The sequence below is a fragment of the Alosa alosa genome, chromosome 21, assembly GCF_017589495.1.
Source record: "Alosa alosa isolate M-15738 ecotype Scorff River chromosome 21, AALO_Geno_1.1, whole genome shotgun sequence".
In the NCBI taxonomy this organism is placed as follows: Eukaryota; Metazoa; Chordata; class Actinopteri; order Clupeiformes; family Clupeidae; genus Alosa; species Alosa alosa.
Window position 1 is genome coordinate 3,924,513 of NC_063209.1, and position 22,705 is coordinate 3,947,217.

General features: G+C 46.5%; 1 protein-coding gene across 1 annotated transcript; it reads right to left on the reverse strand.

Moving 5' to 3' along the window:
• Window positions 1–299: 299 nt before the first annotated feature.
• On the reverse strand, window positions 300–22,651 carry ints6l (integrator complex subunit 6 like). The gene is made up of 18 exons (XM_048232244.1): window positions 22,296–22,651; window positions 22,102–22,179; window positions 16,933–17,082; window positions 15,786–15,875; window positions 15,220–15,403; window positions 11,013–11,141; window positions 10,616–10,779; window positions 8,846–8,998; window positions 7,537–7,669; window positions 6,810–6,904; window positions 6,566–6,676; window positions 6,093–6,308; window positions 5,769–5,895; window positions 4,616–4,758; window positions 4,228–4,456; window positions 3,171–3,548; window positions 2,643–2,736; window positions 300–1,916 (listed from the first exon to the last, which is right to left on the reverse strand). The coding sequence occupies exons 1-18, from the start codon at window positions 22,404–22,406 to the stop codon at window positions 1,814–1,816; spliced, it is 2,688 nt and encodes an 895-aa protein (XP_048088201.1). The 5' UTR covers window positions 22,407–22,651; the 3' UTR covers window positions 300–1,813.
• Between the last annotated feature and the right edge of the window lie 54 nt (window positions 22,652–22,705).

Genomic DNA, 22,705 nt, shown 5'->3' on the forward strand with positions numbered 1-22,705 from the left:
TAGTGTAGTGCATGTGACCTTTGAAGGTAACTAGAACTTTCAGTTGGTGAGCTGTCAATGTGTAAGCAGTATCTGCTCGCATCACATTCATCCTATTGTAAAAATAGATTAGTCTCATTCACATAACCTGGTGAAATTGGCCAGTGGCTATGTGATTAGTCTGCATACAAAAAAGCCAAAACCCAATGAACTGCACTGTAGTGGTAGTGGTGTATTGCTACCTCAGATGTATACAACTACACAAAGCCTGAAGTTATTTTCAGTTTCATATCTACATTGGTACATAAACGCACACAGTCTGAACTTTGTCATGTTTATTTTGTTGTTTCTTAAAAAAATCATAAAATTTTCAGATTTTTATATATAATAACAGTTTACAAAATGTTTTATACAACTTTTAAAATATTCTCATTTTTAGGTTCTGGTAAGAATACCATCCAAAAATAATCTATATTTTATTTATGAACATTTAAAAGTAGTATACATCTGCTATTCAAAAAAACAAACTCAAGGAACAACAACTGGGAGTTTATGATGGCCTCCAACAAGTTACTATGAACTGCCAAATGAAGGCCTTTGCAGCTGCCCCACAAGGAACAGGTGACGTATAATGGGGGCTGCAGAGATTTTGGACCACCACACACTTTCTGAGGCAGGACAATGAAAGTTCTGTGGACCCGAACACAACGTGGGCCAGGCCTTAACCAAACACGTGCCCCCCCCTCCCCCCTCTCTCCAAGTCCTAATGGACATCTACCAGCCTGTTTTAAGTGCTGAACCTCATTGTAGAGCCAGTGTTCTTCAGAGACTATTGCTTAAAGGACTGTTTGCATGTGAGGAGGTTGTCGACAAGCAACAGCCACATTAAGGTCCTCCACTTTCATCAATAGACATTTGTACTTGCAGGATCTATCTGTCAATCACACCCTATCCCAGAGCACAGAAAAGTGAACTCCACATATCAGACTGAGGTAGACTTTTCATGTGGGCCTCAGATTGTTAATTGAACCAGCTAGTTGCTCTCCCTACCTTGTAAGCTTGCAGCCACACTGAATTTCAAGTGGTGTCAATTCAGGAAGTTAAGTTGAGCTCCCTCAGCGAATGATGCCATTCTGATTATTGCTGTGTAGTGGTGTAGAACACATCAGCTGTTGGGTGGCCAATGGTTACCCCTTGGTCTATAAACCTGTGGCTCGTTTAAAAACAACAGGAATCATACTACACTACATCTGACATTGTGACATTTCCAATCTTTCACCTGCATGAAGGTTAGGCTTCATGTAACAAAAACCTCCAGCCCCGAGCCGTGGCTTCTTAGAAGCTCCGAGGACACTGTGCATCATGCTGACTATCTGGAGTGTGTTTTGTGGATCTGTAGATGCGGTGTCGGTGTGGTCAGCTGGTTCAGAAACAGACTACAGTAGCTGTGAGTCTTGATTTAATGTCTCATGACTTTCAGAACACCCCTCCCCCCCTTTCCAAAAAAAAGAACACTCAAACTAGCATGACCTTTGTCTTAAAAAAAAAAAATCTGGATCTTGACATCCGCCTCTGTGTCTCCCATATCCCATGTCTCCCTTTCCTTGGGCTCAGCTGTGCCCTGAGGGAGCTGCTGATTGGTCAGTCTTTTCTCCTCATCAGGGTCAGTTGGTGTGTGTATGTATGTGTGTGTGTGTGTGTGTGTGTGTCGGTGTGGCCCCTTCTCTCTCTCTCTTCCCGTGCCTTCTGTCTTGCGTGCGTGTTTGTGTGTGTCTATATATCTCTCCATCTCTTCTTTCTCTTTGTCTGCAGTCAGCGAGGACAGGCGGTGACACTATCTGCCGTGGATGTTGTTGACCCTCTGCGGCAGCATCTGCTTCTCCTCCATCTCCTCCAGAGCCGTCTCCAGCTGCTGGATCAGCACCCGCTTCTTAAACCTGCACCGAGAGGACGGAGAGAGAGAACAGACACACATGAGGGAATGGGAGGAAGGACAGAGACACGGAGGGAGAGGTGTAGGTCACAGAGAACAGAAATGGCCGGGGGATGGGAAGAGAGTGAGCGAGGGAGGGAGGGAGGGAGTGAGGGAGTGAGAGAAAAGGAGAGCGCAAGAGGAGATGTCAGGGTGAATTTGAGGCAGCAGGAGGCTGTGTCCATTCAGGAAGAGTGAAAGGCAGAAAGTGGACAGGCGGTGTGTGCCCGTGTAGCACCACAGGGGTACTGCAGGGTGCCAGATTGGTGGTGGGCACAACAGATGCGACCTCAATGTCTTTTGGCTCCGGCAGCATTTACTGGACACAATGTGCCTCAATATAGGAAACAACTATTTGAAAGCCTTTAAGGTGCAGTTAGCACTTCATCTGGCCTGCTTTACATCCTGGTAACCACCACAAACACAGATTCTTTTTAAATAAAATACTAACGGATTCTGTAATTAGAAACAGTCTGACTGTATGAGCCACTCAGGAAATATCGGAGGAGACAGGCAACCATCCTTGCCAATTATTTTGTGCACTCAGTGAACTGAGGGCCTGAACTACAGCGACCGCAGTCTGTCAGAAGGAAATGCTTACTCTGCCTACAGCAGGTATAGGTAATGCATCAGTATGAAAAAAGGCAATGAATATAACAGTGGGTATGTGTGGTAGGGCTTTCTGACTCACCTGGCAGCCTCTTTGATGGCATGGTGGATGAAGTACCTCTGCACGGACACCGGCCCTTTCACCTCCTCCAGTAGCCTGAAGATAGTCTCATAGTCTGGGGAGAGGCACATGGCAGAGATTAAAAGAAAGCTAAGACCATCAAGATCAATATCACCCTCAAGCCTTATATAGCACAACACAATGGTTTGTTCTACACTGAACCTGACACAGTCAAACACACTCACAAAGAAAAGCCTTTTAGTCCAGCTCAGGGCTTTAGCTGGCATATGCACACAGCTATATTCAGACAGGCAACCTCTGCAACCACATTCTAACCATTTAGCAGCCCTTGGGCAATCTCTCTGAACATGTGCATGTTCTCTTTTCACTACCAGTTAAGTGAAACAGAGGCCAGAAAGGGACTTCAGTGGAAATGACTTCATGTCATGGAATAAGAATGCCTGGTATGTACTGTATGAGTGTGTGTGTGTGTGTGTGTGCCCAGAGCTGTTGTGTGAGTGTGTATGTGTAGGCGCTGGGGATACTCACTGCGACCAGGCTTGCGGACCTCCTTGATGACCCGTGAGCGCAGCTCGGCGTTGCTACCCTCCAGCGGGATCATGATGACCGTCCCCGGGGTGCTCTCCCCTCCGTTCCCGTCGGTCACCCCCTCCTGGCTGGGAGGACTCAGGCCCTCGCAGTTCTGCTGGCGGTCCAACGGCCTCTCGTCCAGGCCGTCCTCGCTGAGACACTCGTCCATTCCGGATCGGTCCTCGCCGCTGTCACTCAGGCCACCCCCTCCCCTCTCATCCAATGAGATGCCTGCAGGACTGCTGTCCACCCCTCCAGGCCAGCCGTCATTGGCCTCTGTACCTGGTCCTCGGTCTCCATTGCTCTCCGTTCCTAGGACACTGTTCCCCTCCACTCCTGTAGGGGGAGACAGGCTGACGGTAAATATTTTGACTGAAGAAAAAAAAAAGACCTTTTCTCTGTGACCTTTTCACCTGTGTAGGCATCATTTACACTGTCGTTTGAGCCTAGAGATAACTGGATTCCATCCACAGCTGGTGTATATGTCATTGTCCACAGTTAGACAATGATACATATTTCTTTATGCTTGAGCAAGCAAACTTGACTGAGCTTACCTAATACACTTGGAAACAATGGGAGTAGGGCACACTCAATTCAAACAATACAAAAAGGTATGAGGAAGGGACACTAAATAACATTTCACTATACCAATTGCAGGATATTGCCTGTACCAAATCATTCAACTAAATAGTTTCGTTCTCAAGCATCATCAGCCTAAGGAAGTCTGCAGTGGTTATATGATAGGATGACTCAGAGGTAAGAGCTATTACTATTGCTGTGGAGCTCACACACTGAACCCAGACTCAAACATAATACTGTACACTCATTCATGCCAGATAAAGCAGCGACAGCGCTGAGCTCTCCTTAACGCTCATAACTAAATAATTCTCCAACAACCTTCCTCTTTGTCTTGACCCATCTCTCTCTCTCTCTCTCTCTCTCTCTCTCTCTCTCTCTCTCTCTCTCTCTCTCAGCTCATTAGTCTGCGTTCCTCCTGTTCTCCCAGCCTAATTACCTCTGAGCAGTGGGATTGGCTTGATGAGGCCCTGCTGGCCCTGAGCTCCCGGTGCTCCTTTGGTCACCACGTGGTTGGTGATGATGGGCGGGGTCTGCGGCCGCCGCAGCAGTGGCGACATGCTCCTCCGCCTCTTGGGCGCCGCGCCCGAGTTGGGGTCCCCCGAGTTGCCCCGCTTCTTGTTTTGGGGGCCCGTCACAAACTCGTCGGCCTCGTCGATCATCATCCCCTGGGGAGAGGCCACACATTGTAATGCAGGTCCACAGACAGGAAGGAAGGCCTTCAGAATAACTAGTGCGCTCTCAGTATGTCATATAGAATCAGAGGAAGCGGAACAATGGAGTGTGTTGGGAGTGCAGGGGCCTGTTAGCCCTGCACTCATGGGTACCTTCTTATCCTGCTTGAAGGGGTTCCCAAACGTGTGCAGGCGCTTGGGCTGGTCAGGGTCGATCTCCCGCAGCGGCGAGGGCATCATCTTCAGGTACTCCTGATAGTTGCCCATCTGGCCGACGGGGATGCTGTGCAGGTAGTCTGTGGAGGAGAGAAGAGCAATGAGGCCCCAGACACATCCGTTACGTCCTGCACTCCAACCACTGGAAAGGGCATGACCAGGGGAACTCCATTAGAGTTTATTAACGTGGGGCTCAGGTTTGTCTTTCTGAGCGGTTGTGGGGAGTATGCGGGTAGAGTTAGCAAATAAAGTAGACTCTTGTGACCACTAGTACACAGAGTCCAAAGCGATGAGAGAGGCCTGTTTTGATACCAAACAAATACAACACAAATAGCCACTGGTGACCTCTTCACATCAAACTAATAGACAGGACTTGGCACAAACCACAGCTGCCTGAGAAAATCCCTGAATCAAATTACACAACATCTCTGAGGCAATACATTTTGTTTTTGCTTTTTTCTGCCAGCACATATGGATCACCACAACATGGATTCTTGCCTGGTAAATGGAAATTGGCCTTAAAACATGTAAGGCTCACCGCAGTTGCATAATTGGGCCTTTGTCATCACACACAGATGTTTAAAACAAAATAAGGCCACTGCAGCAGCGCTTGGACAAACAGGGTTATTCCCCATCTTTTCAGACTACAGCAGCTGCTTTCAATTCAACTGCTACTTCTATGGCTTTTTAGAAAGCTCATGGCAATTATATTTTACATGTTTTTCGTTGCCATCATTAAAAAGAAAATCATAGGCAATTCCTTGAAATATCTTGTATTTGTGTCCAAAAGATCACTTTTCCAGTGTGAACACCTTCCTTCCAGTGTTTTGAAACCTCGTATTACTGGAACAAAAAGTGGAAGCCCTTTGTCCTTCCTTGTGGCAATGGAAATATGCTCACTTGTAATAATGCAGCATCAAAACAGACTGTTATGAGGGCCATAGTGTAATGCAGTTCAATGCAGTGCAGTGTAATGGGAAAAGCGTTAAGTAGGTAAGTACAAAAGTCCAATGATTAACACTTTAATTTAAACTTGACAGTGAATGTGAGTCAGTGAAGAGTGAATGTGTATATTTTTGTAATCGTTTACCTTCGTCCTGTCCCCTAATGAGCTTCTGGGTTGTCCTCAGAAGGTTGGAGCGCATGCGGGTCACCTGATCCAGAAGGTTCCGTCTTGGAATGTCATAGGCATTCCGATAGGCCTGGGGCTTCAGATCCTTCACAGGAAATAGAGGGAGAAAAAATGTGAAAAGAGAAAAATGTGATTTATGTCTAATGTTCAAAGGCCTTCTTGAATCTGATCATATTAAGCAAACAGTGCTGGCTTTTCATATCCCCCTCTGCCAAATCGATCTCAACCCCAAAAAACATGATCTCTGGCGTTAATATTTCATCGATGGCCTGGCGGTGGTACCTTGTTGAGCAGTGCGATCTGGAAGCCAGCAAACTCTTTGAAGTTGATGTCGGCGAGCCGCAGCGGCATCTCCCCGGTGATCCCCTGGAGCAGCTGCTTGAAGTCCCGGCGGTGCGCCAGCGACAGGGCGTTGGAGTGGTTCTTCACCTTGATGCCCGTTTCCTGAGGGGGCTTCTTGCCCACTGACGCAATCAGACGGTCTGACTCGATTTTGGCCTGTGAGAAACGACAAGGGTCTAGTTAGCCAAAGAACAGCTAATCCAAGAAAATACAAGGCAAGCACATCAGCAGGGTCTTGTTTCTTTTCATGTAACTGCTATTGTTGAACATTCGTTTCATGTGCTTCTTGCAGATATAATAAATAATAGATCCCTGCTGGCTTGTCTCGGTCTGAATATTCTCCCCCACTGCTTTCCTGTCAGTGTCAATAAAAGTGGACTTGCGCTGAGCTGGACCGGGCCGGCTGGACTGACCTGCTGGCTGAGCTTCTTCAGGTAGGAGATGACGCTGTAGCTCAGGCCGCAGTCCATGTTGTCGGAGATTAGATTTGGAGCTCCCATCATCCTCAGTGCCTTCTTCAAGGGCTGTAGAACAGATAAGATGATAGTAGTGTTAATAAAGAATATCATCCTAATATACAAATGTGCTTTTAAACAACATTTTATTGATATCATATATTAGATATTATTGAGATTAATTGACTAAGCAGGGTCTTACCAGTAGGAAATATGGTGGCATGGACTTCAGGTAGATCTCAAAGGCCTGTCGCCATTTTAGGTTTGGCTTCAGCTTGTGCACTTTAAACAGGTCGTCTGTTGGGAGACATGTTTGCGGGAGACAGTGAGAAAAGAGGAAGGAAACAAGAGACGGAGAGATGCTAAGGAAGGTACTGTGCTCCATCCAACCCCTGGAGGGCTTTATTTGGCTTCCATGGTAACATAGCTGACACATTCATTTAGTCAAGCTAAAAGTCTTGAAAAGGTGACGGAAGCACAAGACAGTGACAAATGCTCCAGTAGGCCCCGCAGGGGCCGTTGATGTAGTCTCTGTGCCCTGAGCGTCTGGCTCTTTGATTTGCTCCTCTGCCTAATAGAGTTTGAGGGTTAATCAGGCTAAATTAAGAAGTATGAGTGCATGGATGGAAAATGTGGCCATACGCTTCTAACCAGCTGAAAAATCTCTTTTTACTGCCTATGTTTTTCTGCCGATACACAACCCAACCGCTTTTCCTCCAACAGAACCACTCATTATAATAATCTAAACACCAGTTCTTCAAGTGTTCAAGTTTCCACCATATCCTGATTAGCTCCGATCCTCCACCATCAACTTTCAGTGTAATGCTATAGTGTAAGTTGAAGCCCTATTTAAACTTTCTTTAGCCTTCTCCATGTGCGTGTCGAGTGTGCTTCAGCAAGTCATGCACGCCGCGTGCTGGGACACATACCAAGCAGAGGCAACAGGACAGGGTAGTTGTAAGGCATGACGAAGAGGTTGACACAGGTGAGCGTGGTGCTCGCTTTCAGGTAACCAAACGGGTGAGCCAGCTCGCTGTGCTTCCCACTGCAGTTCACAAACACCTGAGACGGAGTAAAAAGAGACAGAGAGGGGGGGGGGGGAGAGAGAGAGAGAGACAGAGGGAGAGAGAAAGACAGAGAGAAAGGGTTACAATGCTGTAGCTTCAAGCTCTTTAACTCCACCGTTTGTCTTAGTATTCAACCGAGCACGCACGGCGCTGCCTCTGGGACCAGTGCTGCGGTGCCCCGCGCCATGCCTCGTTACTCCAGGAGGCCCCCCTAGAGACGCTCCTACTAAACCTGTCCCCTCCCCAGCCTCCCACCCACCCAGCGCTGCAGCCCAACATGCCGGCCGTCCCCCAGGGGCAGAGCAGGGACGGGGGTGCTTTCCAGAGATGGCCTCCCTCAACGCGCCACCTGCCGTCTCTCTGCGCTCATGGTGCTTAATCAGTCTGGCTGCTAACCGCTAACATCTTACCATTCCCTCGCTTATTATTGCTGCATAGGTGGAGTACCTATGGAGTACCAATCCAGTGTGCCAACTCCAAGCCTGGAGCGGTTTACGACACTCAAAGGGCATGGTCATGGCGGGTTTATGGGTTGATCTGATCTGGGCCATGTCTCCATGCCCTTTGATCCTCTCCAGACTCATGTGGGAAAATTCCACATTTTAAAGGAGCGTAGCAGACTTTCACCTGACCTCATCAGAGATTCCAAACTGGTGCAGGGTGAATGGACAGAACATTGCATCATTACATCTAAATGCCCCCAAGCCTGTGAGTCATCGACAGAACATTAGCTGTGAACAGAACTACTTATTTGTATCTGCCTAAAATAGAACCCGGATATAAAACAACTTACAAGCTGCCTTGAGTTGTGTTTGTGCCAAGCCTCTTTTTTTTACAACAGGCTTGTTCTGGCACAGTTGTTAAGTGCTAATCTGCAAACCATACATAATCCTGAAACACCATCTCATACAAAGATTCCCAACATACACTTCTAGCTCTGCATCCATTCAAAATATAGCACTGTATAGTATAGTTATTATGTCTGTGTTGCCAACGTGAAGCCTGTTATTATTATATTGTTGTATCTGTCCCACCCAAGGCTTTGTATACAAATATAATTCGGCTTTTCACCTATTTGTTTAGACAAATAGTACAAGACAAGCTACATAATTAAATGGGCAGTGTTGGGTGTGCGAGTTCATCCTGCTTTGACTGTCAAGGCGGAGCCTACCTGCCAGCACATGTGCGGTGACTTCCTCTCCAGGATGTACTGCGTGAGGGGCGAGGGCTCCAGCTCGTACTTGTCGAAGGGCAGCTTGTCTATCACCATGGGCTCACAGTCCACGCAGGAGAAGCGCACCACCGGGTGGGCAGAGCGCGGCGGCTGCCAGGGAACAAGACAGGACCAGAGGGATGGCATGGGATCAGCATGGTGTGTGTTAAGAGAAGACACTGAGGGAGTGTAGCATGGGCCCAGTTGGGTGGAGGAAGCCCCCACCCACACCAGACACATGGCATCATAAGCTGTTTATCTATATCAGACCCAAACACCCATCCACACACACACACACACACACACACACACACACACACACTTAGGATACAGACACTGATGTTAAAAAGGGATGGCTCCACAGACTTGTTGGCTGTCGCTCGAAAGCAGGGCTTGTGTGTGTTGTGTATGTTTAGGCCTTTGGCCCCCAAAAATAATGTCTGTACATGTCAAGTCAGAGGCATTGGGTTCCTCTGTTGCAGGCCTGCAAAGCCCAGCCAGCCACTATGTTAAACCCTAAACCCATGCCCACACACATATCCCACGGCAACGCACCAGCTTACAAAAAAAACTCCTTTCAAGCTCTGACATTCGAAAATACCCACACTAAAAACAAAGTCTAAAAAAAACAAGATTTCTAAAGCAACAGGAACAAGAGCTTCTGCTCACGCCCACTGTGCTTTTCAGTTTCATGCGCTCTGGAGGACGAGGGAGAGAAGCGGAGGAAGGAAATCATATGGCTGGCAGAGCGCGAGGTCAAGGGAGGGCACCTGGACATTAAACCCCCTCCTGCTCTCTCCATTAAACAGACTGATCAGGGTGTTCAGGGGAGAGCCAAGATCCCTGCCTGATATGAGGCCTCCAGTCTCTTTGATCAGAGTAAATGGCCTGAGCGGAGCTGAACTCTGCCCTGCTGAGGCATGATCACACTGAAGCCTGATGGGAGCATATGTGCCTTATGGGAGTTCCACAAACAAAGCCTGAAGCCATTACAGTGTATGATCATCCTTCAGTACTGCTGGCTTTGCACTCTCTGCACTCGGTGTCCCGTGAGAATCAAACAAACAGCCCACCACCCTTAAGGAAAGCTGGTGGCCAGTGGCCAGCCTCCCAGAGGAGAGCGTTTTAATGCCCTGTAAAAGCCCCCTCCCCGGGCGCGCGAGGCCGCGTGGGGGGTGACGAGGAGCGTCCCTAAAGGAAGGTGTTCCTGACGCTCTGTGTGCTCAGAGCGCAGCACACGAGGCCAGATGGGCTCCCGTACAGCTGCAGTGGGCTTGATGTTCTGGAGCAGGAGGAGGGCTGGGATGAGCACAGACGAGAGGAGGAGGAAGCATCAGAGTGGTGATCAGTGTGTGCGCATGTGTGGAGGAGTGAGTGGGTGTGCGGCTGAGTGTGCGTGTGTGCCAGTCTGTCAGTATGCTTTCTCCAAGTCTCCATGGTAAGGCAACTTTTAGGAGTGTGAGAGTAGCATCTGTTTTCTGGAACATCTGGTTGAATCTAAATTACAAAATGCTGCTGACTGCAAGTGAGGCAAACTGTGGCTTCCTTCTAGTTTCACTATTTAGGGAACGACTCCCATCTCCAATAGGACAGTCTGACCTTGGCATGATGGTACAAAACAACAACACCATTTGTGCTGAGCGGTTTTTATACTTATGGCTGGTGACCTGTCCTGTCTGACTGAGTGCAGTAAGAACAACTGGTGGTCAAACGGATGCCAATGCTCACCAGAGTGGGCGAGTTCTGGTCGGGCCAGAAGGACTCGGGGATGGGCCAGTGGCCCACGGGCACCCCCGTCTTGGGATTGGGACGCACGTAGATGAGCTTGTGGCAGCTGTGCCAGGGCTGTGGACTGAAGGACGACACGGACCGGGTCGGATCAACCTGCCCATCTGCAAGAGGAGGGAGAGAGAGAGAGGGAGGGACAGCAGAAAAGAGAGGCCATAAATATCTACAAGCCACTCAGCTACTCCACCCCAAACCTAAAATGCTAAGTGGACATTCCCTTCCTCCGAATACACTCACACACATCTGCTTACAAGCCACCCAGCCTGCTCAGAGAGTCCCGGCTGCTCGGTGACATACATCACTGTTCTAGACTCTGACTGCTGATAGCTGATCCTACCTTCTCCCAGCACAGGGGGGTCCGGCCCCGTCTTCTCAAAATTAATCACCACACCGCTCAGAACCTTCTGCACCAGAGACTCCAGACACTGGTTGAGCATTCTCTGAGTGCGAACACAGTACGAACGGCCTGAGGAGTAGATCAAGAGGGAGAGAGAGAGAGAGAGAGGGAGAGGGAGAGAGGAGTAGGGGTAGAGGACAAAGAAAGAAGGAAAGAGACAAAAGAAAAATCCATGAGGTCCACAAAGCAGTCATTTTAACTGCCACTCTCACAGCCATGAAGCCATGGAGCTCATGTGTGTCCAGCATGCACACACTGCTGCTGTGTGGGGTGTTTATATGTGCTCTGTCGGCCAATGTGCTCCTCTGACCTTCCCTCATGGAAACGTATCTGCTCTGGATTACTTAACACAGTGGAAACCGCTCTGGCAGCCATGCAGTGGGGCGGAAACGGCACTAGAGCAAGTATTTGTGCATGTGTGGGTGCCTGTGTGTGTATGTGTGCTTAAGCACATGTGTATGTTTTTGTGTGGTGGGCGTATTGTGTTAAATATTCACAGGTGTATTCCCGTTTTGAATGTTTAAGAAGACTGGTGTGTGCACATGAATGTATCTGTGCATGCACGTCTGTCCATGTGTAGGAAAGTGTGTGCATATAGGTGTCTACTGTAATTATGACCGCCGCTTTGGCCGGGCGGTCATATAGGTTTAGTCAGATTTTTTTTTTTTTTTTTTTTCTCTTTTTCGCGATGCCCAAATTTCCGTCAATGATTCCGGGACACTGAAAGACCGGGTACACGAAACTTGGTGGACATGTAACCCCACATGGATAGCATGGAACCATCGTTTTTCGTTTTGATCTGTAGCTCCCCGCTGAATTGGACCCCGAAGGAGGGTAGGGCAGACACAGTTTTCTGTGAATATCTCGAAACCGTGGGGTTTAGGAGGACCATTTTTTTTTTGTATGTTGATCTCAAGGGGCCATGTCAACCCATTCCATAACCACTCATTTCATGTATAGCCACCTAGTTAAACACAAAAAAGTAAAAAATGAGGTGGTGTAATTGAAGGTATCTGTGACCTAACATAGTCAAAACTGCACGAAATTGGAAGTGTAGGATCATTATGACACCCTCTGTATGCACGCCAAGTTTTGTGGAATTCCGTTCATGGGGGGCCACACAATAAATTAATTTATGTTACTATACACCAACTGGCCTGTAGGTGGCGGAGACAGTTTTCTGTGAATATCTCGAGAACCGTGGGGCCTAGGAGGAGGTTTTTTTTTTGTATGTTGGTCTTAAGGGGCATGTCAACCCATCCCATTACCACTTATTTCATGTATAGCCACCTAGTTAAAAATTAAAAAGCAAAAAATTTGGTGTTTTCATCTCAATATCTCTGGCTGACAAGGTCAAAACGGCACTAAATTAAAAGTGTAGGATCATTATGACACCCTCTGAATGCATGCCAAGTTTTGTGTACTTTCGTTCATGGGGGCCTTACAATAAAATAATTTATGTGTACATTTAGTGACGTACACCAACAAGGATTCCCGGGACACTGAAAGACCGGGTACACAAAACTTGGTGGGCATGTACCCCACATGGATAGCATGGAACCGTCATTTTTCGTTTTCATCTGCAGCCCCCGGCTGGACTGGACCCCGAAAGGAGGGTAGGGCAGACACAGTTCTCTGTGAATCTTTTTATGGTATGTTGGTCTCAAGGGCCCACATCAACCTGGCTCATAATCACTCATTTGTGATTTGCCCCCCGGTAAAAAATGAAAATCAGTAGGATTAAAAGAAAGCCAAAATAAATATTCATCATCATCATCATCATGGCTGCATTTTCAGTTTTGGCGAGAAGTAGTCGTTTGTCCACTAGATGGCGATCGTTGCAGTGAGGCGTAATTTTGTTTGAAGTTAAAAGTGGGTTGGAAAAAACAATGGGACGCTTCATACAAGGACTGTAATTTACCGCAGCTTAACATCTAATAAGGATAGGGGCGATGTTCACATGAAGTGTAATTCCCATTTCTTCTTGAAGCCGAAATAAATCTGAGGATGTTTATCTGACATGCTTGGTTTTTACTGCAGGAATGCGTTAATCTTGTAATATCAATAAGGACCTAGGTAATGTTACCGTTAGCGTTGGTTGAGTGATGGAGGCATTTGATTTATTGCATTTGTAGAAAACTATAAATGCGGTTATACCAAGCAAATGTATAGCAGCACTGTTTGTATCTTTCGACTGTCATTTATTGCACGTGCTACAAAATCATTCTGTGCAATGGAAGATTTACCAACATTACACCGGTCTGATACAGTTTTGCCTATACATGCGTAAGACTGAGACGCCTGTTTATTTTGTTTTAAGTGCGTGCAGGGTGTGAGAGGGGAATCGATGTGCTTTGATTGCAGCTTGGTAGTTGTAGTCTGTGAAATTAAAAAGCACGTGTGTGTGAAGTATCCAAACAATGACACCTTCATTTTCGTTATGGCTGCTTTAGCAAAACACCTTAAGTTACTGTGTAGTGGGTCCCATTTAGAAGTGGCTACTTCATGGCGCTTTCCTTGACTCATGGAGCTGCGTGAATGTTATTACAACTTTTCGCCCGCGATATGACAGTTTAAGTCCGCTTTGATACTGTAAGGCGTAAGCCATTGGTTTCAAAGGAGATTTTATTTGTGTAAGCCAGCATAGCCTATTGACAATTTATGTTGTAAATAGGCCTACCTTATAATCCTACCTGTAGTTTAGGGAAGCTAACAGCTTTCTATTAGGATCTAGTTTGTTAGTTACCGTTTTGTCATAACTCCCTGATGCATTTTTGCATTTAGAATAGCCAGAGCGTGTATATCTCAATCGGGAAAATTAAACAATATCGGTGCCTATGGACTAGGCTGGGTGAACCCAGCCTGATCTGCCCGCTATTTATTTTTTGATTTCTTAAAAGATTGAGCTTGGTCTGATGAAAGCCAGACTAGCCATGGACCTCCAAGGGAACATGAATCAGCCTATATTTGCACTAACAATACCGGACAAAAGCTCTTCAACTTTGGCCCGTTAAAATGTGTATGAACAGTCTAGCGACGCATTTCATCAAGGCCCATTTGGACATGTCAGTTATTTGCACCACTGGTTAGATGTAAAACAGCATTTCGTTTCAGACTAGGCTGCTGTTACTTAATTTGTGCATTAACAATAACGTTTCAGACTACTGTTACTTAATTTGTGCATTGACAATAAAGTATTACATGAACTAAAGATTACTAAAATCTTATGTAGAAGAAGAAACATTCACAAAAAATCCATCCATCCAAAAATGACCTTTGTTTTTGATAGCTGTTGAAAATGGCATGGAACTGACAGAGATGTTTTTGTTTAAAAATACATAAAAAATAAATAAATAAATAAATAAATAACATTATGCTGATACCTTTTGCTTTTCCCAAATACAATGTAGCCAACAGGTGTAAGTGACCTTTCATCAATCCAGTTGCAATGGATGAACTGTGATGAACTGCCCTACTTGTGATTGTTTAGAGATTTTAAAGGTTTTATAACAATTCTACATCTTCTTTGGCTATTCTACAATCTATTCACCTTTTCAGCACCAGTAGGGTTCTTTCTGTGCAGCCGCACACACACACTCAGGCATGCCAAACAAGCATACACAAAAGTTTCAAGAGTGGGGGATGGAGTAAAATATGGAGACAAATTGAAGTGTGATTTATTTTCGCGGAACGGATGTACAGGACTGAGCGGCGGTCATATTTTGTACCGCTATGCGGTACATCTAGTTTCCCAACTATTAGCCAAGGTTTATACATTGATTTTGCTACATTTCTTCAGCTATGAGGTTAATACACCGGGGCTATGAGGTTAATACACGGTATTAATATGGTTTTGTTTTTTAACTTGCATTAAACATTGTCCTGCTGTTTATACACAATGCGGCGAATACACAGGAAATTATTATTACTGTATGATGCGTGGGTGTGTGTCTGAGAGTGTGGTTGAGAGTGTGAAAATGTATATGAGCACACACATATTTGGTCATCTAGATGTGGTTTGTGTATGTGTGATGACCTGAATGAGAGTGTGTGTGTGTGTGTGTGTGTGTGTGTGTGTGTGTGTGTGTGTGTGCGCATGCGTCCATCTCTGGCAGAATAATAGTTAAGAGCTCAGGTGCTGTGGTACCTCCAGTAACTTCACACATCTGCGTAATGGCCGACTCGTCGGTGGGGACGCTGCCCAGCTGCTCGTTCTCCGGCATGGCGGCACCGGGCAGACGGAGGACCAGAGCGAAGAGGCGCTGGTCCCAGCGGAACGGCTCCTTGGTCAGCTCACTGCCCGGCAGCGGGGAGTTCAGAGGGAGGTGCAGCTGGGAGGAGAGAGAAGTGAGAGGAGTCAGCGCAGCTCCCCACAAGCGGAACAGGAGACATTGAAACAGTAACCAATTCACAGTCCTCCCTTGCCCACTAGAGGAGCCTCAGCATCCAAAAATATGTTACAATAAATTACATATTGCAACTATATGGACGCAGGGATCTGAGAAAACATTCCGAAGAAAACATTCCAAAAACTATAAATATATAACATAACTCAAAGGTTCAGCTCAAAGGAGATAGCTTAAAGTGCTGTTTGTCTGTGCTATTGTCTGAACAAAATTATATTCGAAATTGAAAATGGAAAACTGCTCAATATTTCAAACAATGCTGCTGGTATCAGACGGATGGATGGGGTCCAGGGCCGTGACCTCTCACCTCGTCAGATACACCTGAGCTGTGCGTCAGTTTGTTCCCATCTGTGATTGTGATGATCACCGCGGGCTCCAGGAAGAAAGGATTACGGCCCTGAGAGAAAGAGAGAGAGAGAAAAACAAAAAGTTAAGCAAGGACTTTCCATCTAGCGAGCCCAACACATGCCTGCCGACTCCTGCTTCCAGATAGATAGATAGATAGATAGATAGATAGATAGATAGATACTTTATTGATCCCCAAGGGAAATTCAAGCTCCGGAGAGGGTCTGCTTTCCGACCACCATTCTCTGACCAGAAGGCCCGGAGAATTGCGTAACTCTGGAACCGGCAGTGGGAGCCAAGGATAAATTCTACACAGAATAGAAGTGTGTGTGTGTGTCAGCATTTGTTTGCAACCCCCCACCCCCACACCCCGACTCCTCTATTTTGTTCCACTCAGCCTGCTATGCTGCAGCTGCTTCCACTTGATCATTTCATACAAACTTTTTGAAATATTCCATGATGTCAACCATCAGTGAGGTTCCGATCCTCTGGTCTTTTCATGCATCATAGCTCCCTCCAAGCTACTGGGAGTCCAGCGATAGCGAAAACCTCAGAGAGAGCAAGCGAGCCACTGCTGGACTGAGCCAGGCTCCCAGCGTGTGCTGTAGGGGTCAGGGCACGCCTGCTCACTCTCCCCGCAAGGAGACAGTAAGTGGATTTACATACTGCCTCGGCGCTATACTTTGCTAGACTGACCCCCAACCCCCCTTCCCCTATCTAATCCATCATGCTTTCAGACTGGGAGCGTGAGGGAACAATGGGTGCACTGACAGGGGAATGAGAGAGTGAGAAATTGTGGAGGTAATGGACAAGAAGCTCATATTCACAGCCCAGACAGTCAGAAAGACGTGGTCATTACAGTGCAGTAAGGAATATCATTCTGAAAGACTATCTTTCTGAAAAATAATGCTTGCGTGAGTACTTAGTAAATGCATGGAACTGCATGACTTCTAGGTTGTAGGTTAGTTTACATTATTGACACGGAATAATGCCTATGCATGAGAATCACAGGATTAAAAAGAAATATGTACATAGCATTCTGTTCTAGTGTTAAATGTGTTAAATGCTGATAAGGGTCAGCGAAGACCAGTTCAACCATATCAAGGTACCTGGCCATAGTTGTCGATGCCAGATGCCAGTCTGTTGAGGTTGAGCAGGTCAAAGGCAGAGCGCAGGGCCTGACCCATGGTCGTGAGCCCAGACGCCTGCAGATTCTTCAGCTCACTCATGAACGTGGCATGGTTCTCTCTCCATCCCGCCTGAAATACACAAACACACACACAACATGAAACAGATCGTCATAATGGCATTGCCCAGTGCATTTTACAAATGCACACATAACCAGGAAGAAACACAGTTTAATATTAAAGTGACGAGATATATTCGGTGGGACTGTTTTTTAAACCCATGGCTTATCTGGAAACATTTACCTCTAGTTCTGACAACTGCAATATGGACATATAGATAGATAGATAAATAGATAGATACTTTATTGATCCTCAAGGGGAAATTCAAGAATCAAAATAACTAAAAATAAATCAAAATATCAAAATAACTATCTAAATAAATATATAAATAAATAATCCCATGGTCTATTAAGCATTGCTGCTCTCACTCTTTCCTCAGGCGAGGTCAAGCACCTTTCAGCTCCAGCATTATGCTTAATCTACGGATGACCTGCAGGCTTACCACTTTCACCGTAAGCACTACCACGCCTAAGTGACGAGTGCGGGAGGGAGAAAGAGAGTGACAGACAGACAGATAGTCAGGTTGGAAACAAATAGGATAAGCTGTTCTCAATGTTTGTGTGTGAGTGTGAGTGTGTGCTTGTGTACCTAGGTAGCATGGGAGTTTAGAGATAAAATTAGTGCGATACAGGATCTTATTCGGTTTGTTTTCGGTTCTCTGGAGATGACATTTTTGCTGCTGCAGTATAGCAGATCTGACCCATATAACTTCAAAAACCTACTGTACGTCCTTAACCCAGTGCCGCCCCGTGGCGTTTGTGCATGTGCGTGAATGGCTGGATGACAGAGTCACTAGCCCAGCTCACATTCAATAAAAGACTTTGGCCAAAATCTGCACCCTTTCTCCCCCTTCAACGTTCAAATACTGTGAGAACCTGACAGAGTGCACACAAGCATGCACAAACAGTACATTTCTTTCAAAGCAGTGGAATAGCTAATTAACAGGCTAGGTCCTCCCACAGATCTGCTATATAGGATGAGATGACAGGGCAAGAACACACACAGCTAACACACATTCTGACGGCCAGGGGGAGAAACCCATGGCGATAACACATGCACACCCTAAACTGCGGGAAAATAACCCACAGCGCCAGGGTGTGTGTGATGTGTGTGTGTGTGTGTGAGATGTGTGATGTGTGATGTGTGTGTGTGTGTGTGTGTGTGTGTGTGAGATGTGTGATGTGTGTGTGATGTGTGTGCATGTGCGTGTGTGTGCACGCCTCCCGAGTGTGTAAGTGTGACTCTTAGCTCACCCTCAATAATTCAAACCAGAGAGTAATTCTATTTTTCCCCCACCCATCCCTCTGTTTTCTCTCTGCCTTGGCATTAACAATTCATTGCATCTGTGGGAGTGCGACAGCGATCAGAGCCTCTATTATCACAACGCTGTCTGGCTTCCAGCGCACAAAGGGAGACGGAGGCCGAGGCAAAGTGACACAGAGAGGCAAAGAGAGAGTGCACTAGTGTGCGCGGACAGCCGCACATGAGGGGATTCAATCAGCTCAGCGTACAACCACTCCACCATCACCGGCACATTTCCTATAGCACTTGCTGCGAGTGGGGTGCAGCATATTGTGTTATTAAGTGGCTGATTAAGGGATGAGTCCAGGCAGATGCGGGGACGGGACTGGTTTAGGGAGGGCAAGTAACTGCCTGCAGTCCCAAACATGGGCATGGCTTCCCCTGCCACCTCTCCTCCACCTCAGCCTGCTGCTGGCACACATGAGCTGCTCTGTATTAATGGACAGATAAGGACTTGTTCCCCTTAGGAAGCCTGCACGCGTGGAGTCGGAGGCCCCGCCGCCACTGTGCCCGAGTGCCACTTTGCACCCACTAGACAAGGGAGCGTGTAGGCACAGGAACAGGAAAGACACAGAGATGGGCCAATAGGGGAGGAAGACAAAGAAAAAGAAAAAAAGGAAGACACCCAAACATCAGCGAGAGAGAGAGAGAGAGAGAGCATGGCAAATCCATGCAGGGTGGTATTCCCTTCATGTGTGTGTAATAATAAAGGCAGAGTGGAGAGGTGAGCCGTCACAGCAGTGGGATGAGTGACTGCTTATCCAGCCAGCCGAGGCCATGATCCCGTATCACATGGCCAGGGTTGTGAACGGATCGCGGCCCCGACCCCTCCACATCTGGACTCTGTCTAACTCTCTCGGGGAGAACCTCGCTGACCCAAAAATGTTACAGTGGTTCCCAGCATTCCCTGGGCTTTTCCATGCATGCATGGTGCCTGCTAAGGGGAAGACATTGAGTGGCATTTTTTCCAAGCCGACTCTCACAAGTCACTATGGCCATACAGCTGAGCAGAAAGTGGAAGACAGTCCCGAACGCTGGATTTGGTCTCGCCAACTTTACAGAGCTTAACGTCACCTGTCAGCACTGCAAACAGTAACACAAACATGATTCAGGCCAGAGATAAGAACCGAGCTTATCTGAAGGGTAAACATGGAGCTATGATAGCAGCACAACACTGTCTACAAGCCTACCCTGTAGGCCTATCACATTCAACTGTAGGATATGTTTCATGCTTTAAAAAATTGCATGTTGTTTTACTTCCCGTTGCATAGTTATTCTCTGAAAGAATTTGGCTATTTAGAGGCTTAGGGGTGACCTTCTTGCCTCAGAGACAAAGGAACACAAACACCACCCAAGCTTCCTCTGCAAACGTTCACAGAAACCAGCTCCTCTCTTCCTAGGTGTAACAGGCTGAGTGTTTTTCTCATTAGCGTCTTAGCACAAAGCCAGCGACGTGCCGTCTCAGCAACGCAACCAAGGAGGAGCGCTCTCTGGCCTTTAAGGGTGTTGCTCGATTCATAAGTGGATGAACTGCTTCGGCAAACATGCATCGGCTGCCAAACTGCATGTCGTCATGCCAGGAAGGGGGGAAAAACAGCCCATCAACCACAGAGCTAAGAATAATGTTCTACTTGTCCAGGAATGAGACAACAAGTGAGGCACAGAGACAGGAAAGGAGGGCATTGTCAGAACTGGAGGCTCACTGGAACTCTTCTCTGATTAGCTGCTGAAAAGCTCATGAATAATTGACAAGCGTGAACAAGCCACTCTCGCACAGACACCAGAATCACAATCGCCCAGATTCTGCCCCGGTCTGAACATGTGCGACCCACACTAAAGATATTACTCCAGAGAAAACTGTTCCTTATGCCTTATCACTGATGCTTGAAAGAGACTAAGGGCTAAGAGGGGGGTGGGGGTTGGTGGGGGTGGTGAAATGCAAAGTGAGGTAAAAGAACAAGCTACGCTTGGGTGGAAAACAAATGTTCAATCTTCATTCTTGGAATCATTCATTCAAAATGCTTAAGTGAACAGGGCTGGCACATCACATGCCAAGCATGAAGTGTTGTCACCCCTCTGCCTGTGTCAACAAAGCAGGTGGACAAATGATTATGGTCTGGGCACAGGGTTCTTTGTGATGCGCTGTCGTTCTGAGATAAGATGATTTAGGGGGGAAGGGGTTGGGGGTGGGGGGCACAAAGCAGACGGGGGTAGAAAAAAGCCCCCATGAGAGTGTCTGGACACCTGCCAGGAAGACGAGTCTAATGAACTGCCTGGGAGTAAGTCACTCACAGCGTCAGTGTCAATGTCAAACCACAAGACGGCATACAATTGCACATGCAGGCAACACATACACATACACATACTACACAGCAATGGCATGCTAATGCATGTGTGCCACAAAAAACACTTTGCTTCCACAACTTTAACCAAGCCTTGTGGCCTTGTAATACCCTCAGACACTCATGTTCATGTAGGCTACTAAATACATATCAACTAATGTGGACATCACATTTGAAATACTATGGTTTTGGTTCATTTGGTTGGTTGTGTTGAATATACAATCTGGTTTTAGCCTACAATATAAGTTCCAGTGTGTGTTGATTACTTTAGAATATTTCTGGAGACACACAGTGTTCTGAAATGGGCTTGCACACTATGAGTTTTCAAATAACAAATGTACAATGTTTTTCATTCAAGGTGACTTCTGTTGTATCTAAATTCTGTTTGGTCATGTCAGCATAGTTTGACATACTACCACTAAGTAAATCACTTATGTTGACACTGTTAAATAATCTCCTCAGCAGTGCTGACATCTGACACCTAGGGTGTCCCAGAAAGTTCAACTGAAAGACCAGTCATAAAGATTAGGGGTGCACTCACAAGATCAAGCTGGGACCTCAGTGACCGCTCTATGTTGAAATGTGATTGCCACATGGGCGAGTAGGCCATGTTGATTAAAGACCCAGGCCTTTACTGTGTCTATAATGGCACCAGTCACAGTAATATTGACTGTGTAAATAGTCACTGCCATGTGCCCTAGTTCCATTGTTCTTTAGTTTATTAACATGATTATTATGTTAATAGTAGTTCCCTCATTCTAAAAAAGAATGTGGGTATTCTATTCATATGTAAGGACTACTCATGAAAACTTGGAGAGGAAGGGGCAATGGGAGGGAGAAGTGCATGTTCTCTGATTGTGGTGGTGTTGAAGTTCACATTTAATCAGGGTACTTATTCATAAGAAAGACAGCAGTTTGAGTTCACACAGGGCAAGGAAAAACTAACTGCTTAAACAAAATTCAGTAATGGCCTTTGACAAATCAAACACGTTTGATTTGCCCTGTCCATACTGGCCAATGGGAATGCACAGAGGTCAGCCACGGAGCGGATGCTAAAGGACGGTATGAAAAAGAGTGCGGGACACTTGTCCAATCCAGGCAGAGTTAGCCCATCATAGCGTCACTCAAGACGTCACAGCGGATAATAAATCTCTCCGCCTCCATCTCAGCGCCTGAGAGCTTTCCCAACACAAAAGCAAAATGTCCGCCATGTTCAGAGGTTGCGCTGCTCCGGGTCTGCGGGTATTTTAACAAAAATTAGCCGTTTTCTCCACCGGGAGGCCGCCCAAACCCGCAGCTACGAACCAGAGGGACAGTAGAGCCTCATTGTCAGACAAATATCTCCGATTTAACCACATTAAAACACAATTCAACAGTATTTATTTACCTTAACTCCGTATGGTGGATCATCAAATGTAACTAGCATGTACCTGTCGCCTCTACTAGCCGGGTCTCGGGCACGCAGCTGTTAAAGAAAACGAAACAATACACATTAATTTCGACTTATTCCATTATATGGACCCTCAACTTCAACAAGGTACAACAGTAAGCTGAAAAAGTCGGGGTAAAATTATTCTTTACCTTCATAAAGATCTCAACCGCGCCTTTAGCAATGTCCAGATACGTCGTACCCAAATAAGTGCGCTGATTCATAGAGGCGGACGTGTCTATCAGGAAAAGTAAAATAGGCATTTTAAATGTATAGATATTAAGCTATATGCTTACTAAAAAGACCTATTATCGTCATATGAGCTAGCTAGCGGCCCGGGCATGCATATATGTGTGTATATATTTTTGTTATAATCAGACCCCCCCAAAAGAGGGTCGTACTGCCACCCCTTGCAGCCGCCTGACTCTCTATCTGTCTTTACTGAGCACTGCTGAGGCTCGCGCTGTTAGAGAACTTCTCTTCCGAACAGATCGAAACGCCTTCGCTCCGCCGCTACAATCGTATTGGCTAAACCTGGTCACAGTGGCCACTCCCTGTTGTG

What these genes read in the sequence shown, in the direction of transcription:
- ints6l (XM_048232244.1), bottom strand. Translation starts at nt 22,406, where the DNA reads ATGCCTATTTTACTTTTCCTGATAGACACGTCCGCCTCTATGAATCAG. An exon ending in CGGTTGAGATCTTTATGAAG is followed by an intron (nt 22,180 to 22,295) that starts GTAAAGAATAAT and finishes TTTCTTTAACAG; the next exon opens with CTGCGTGCCCGAGACCCGGC. An exon ending in GCCAATCCCACTGCTCAGAG is followed by an intron (nt 3,549 to 4,227) that starts GTAATTAGGCTG and finishes CTCCCCCTACAG; the next exon opens with GAGTGGAGGGGAACAGTGTC.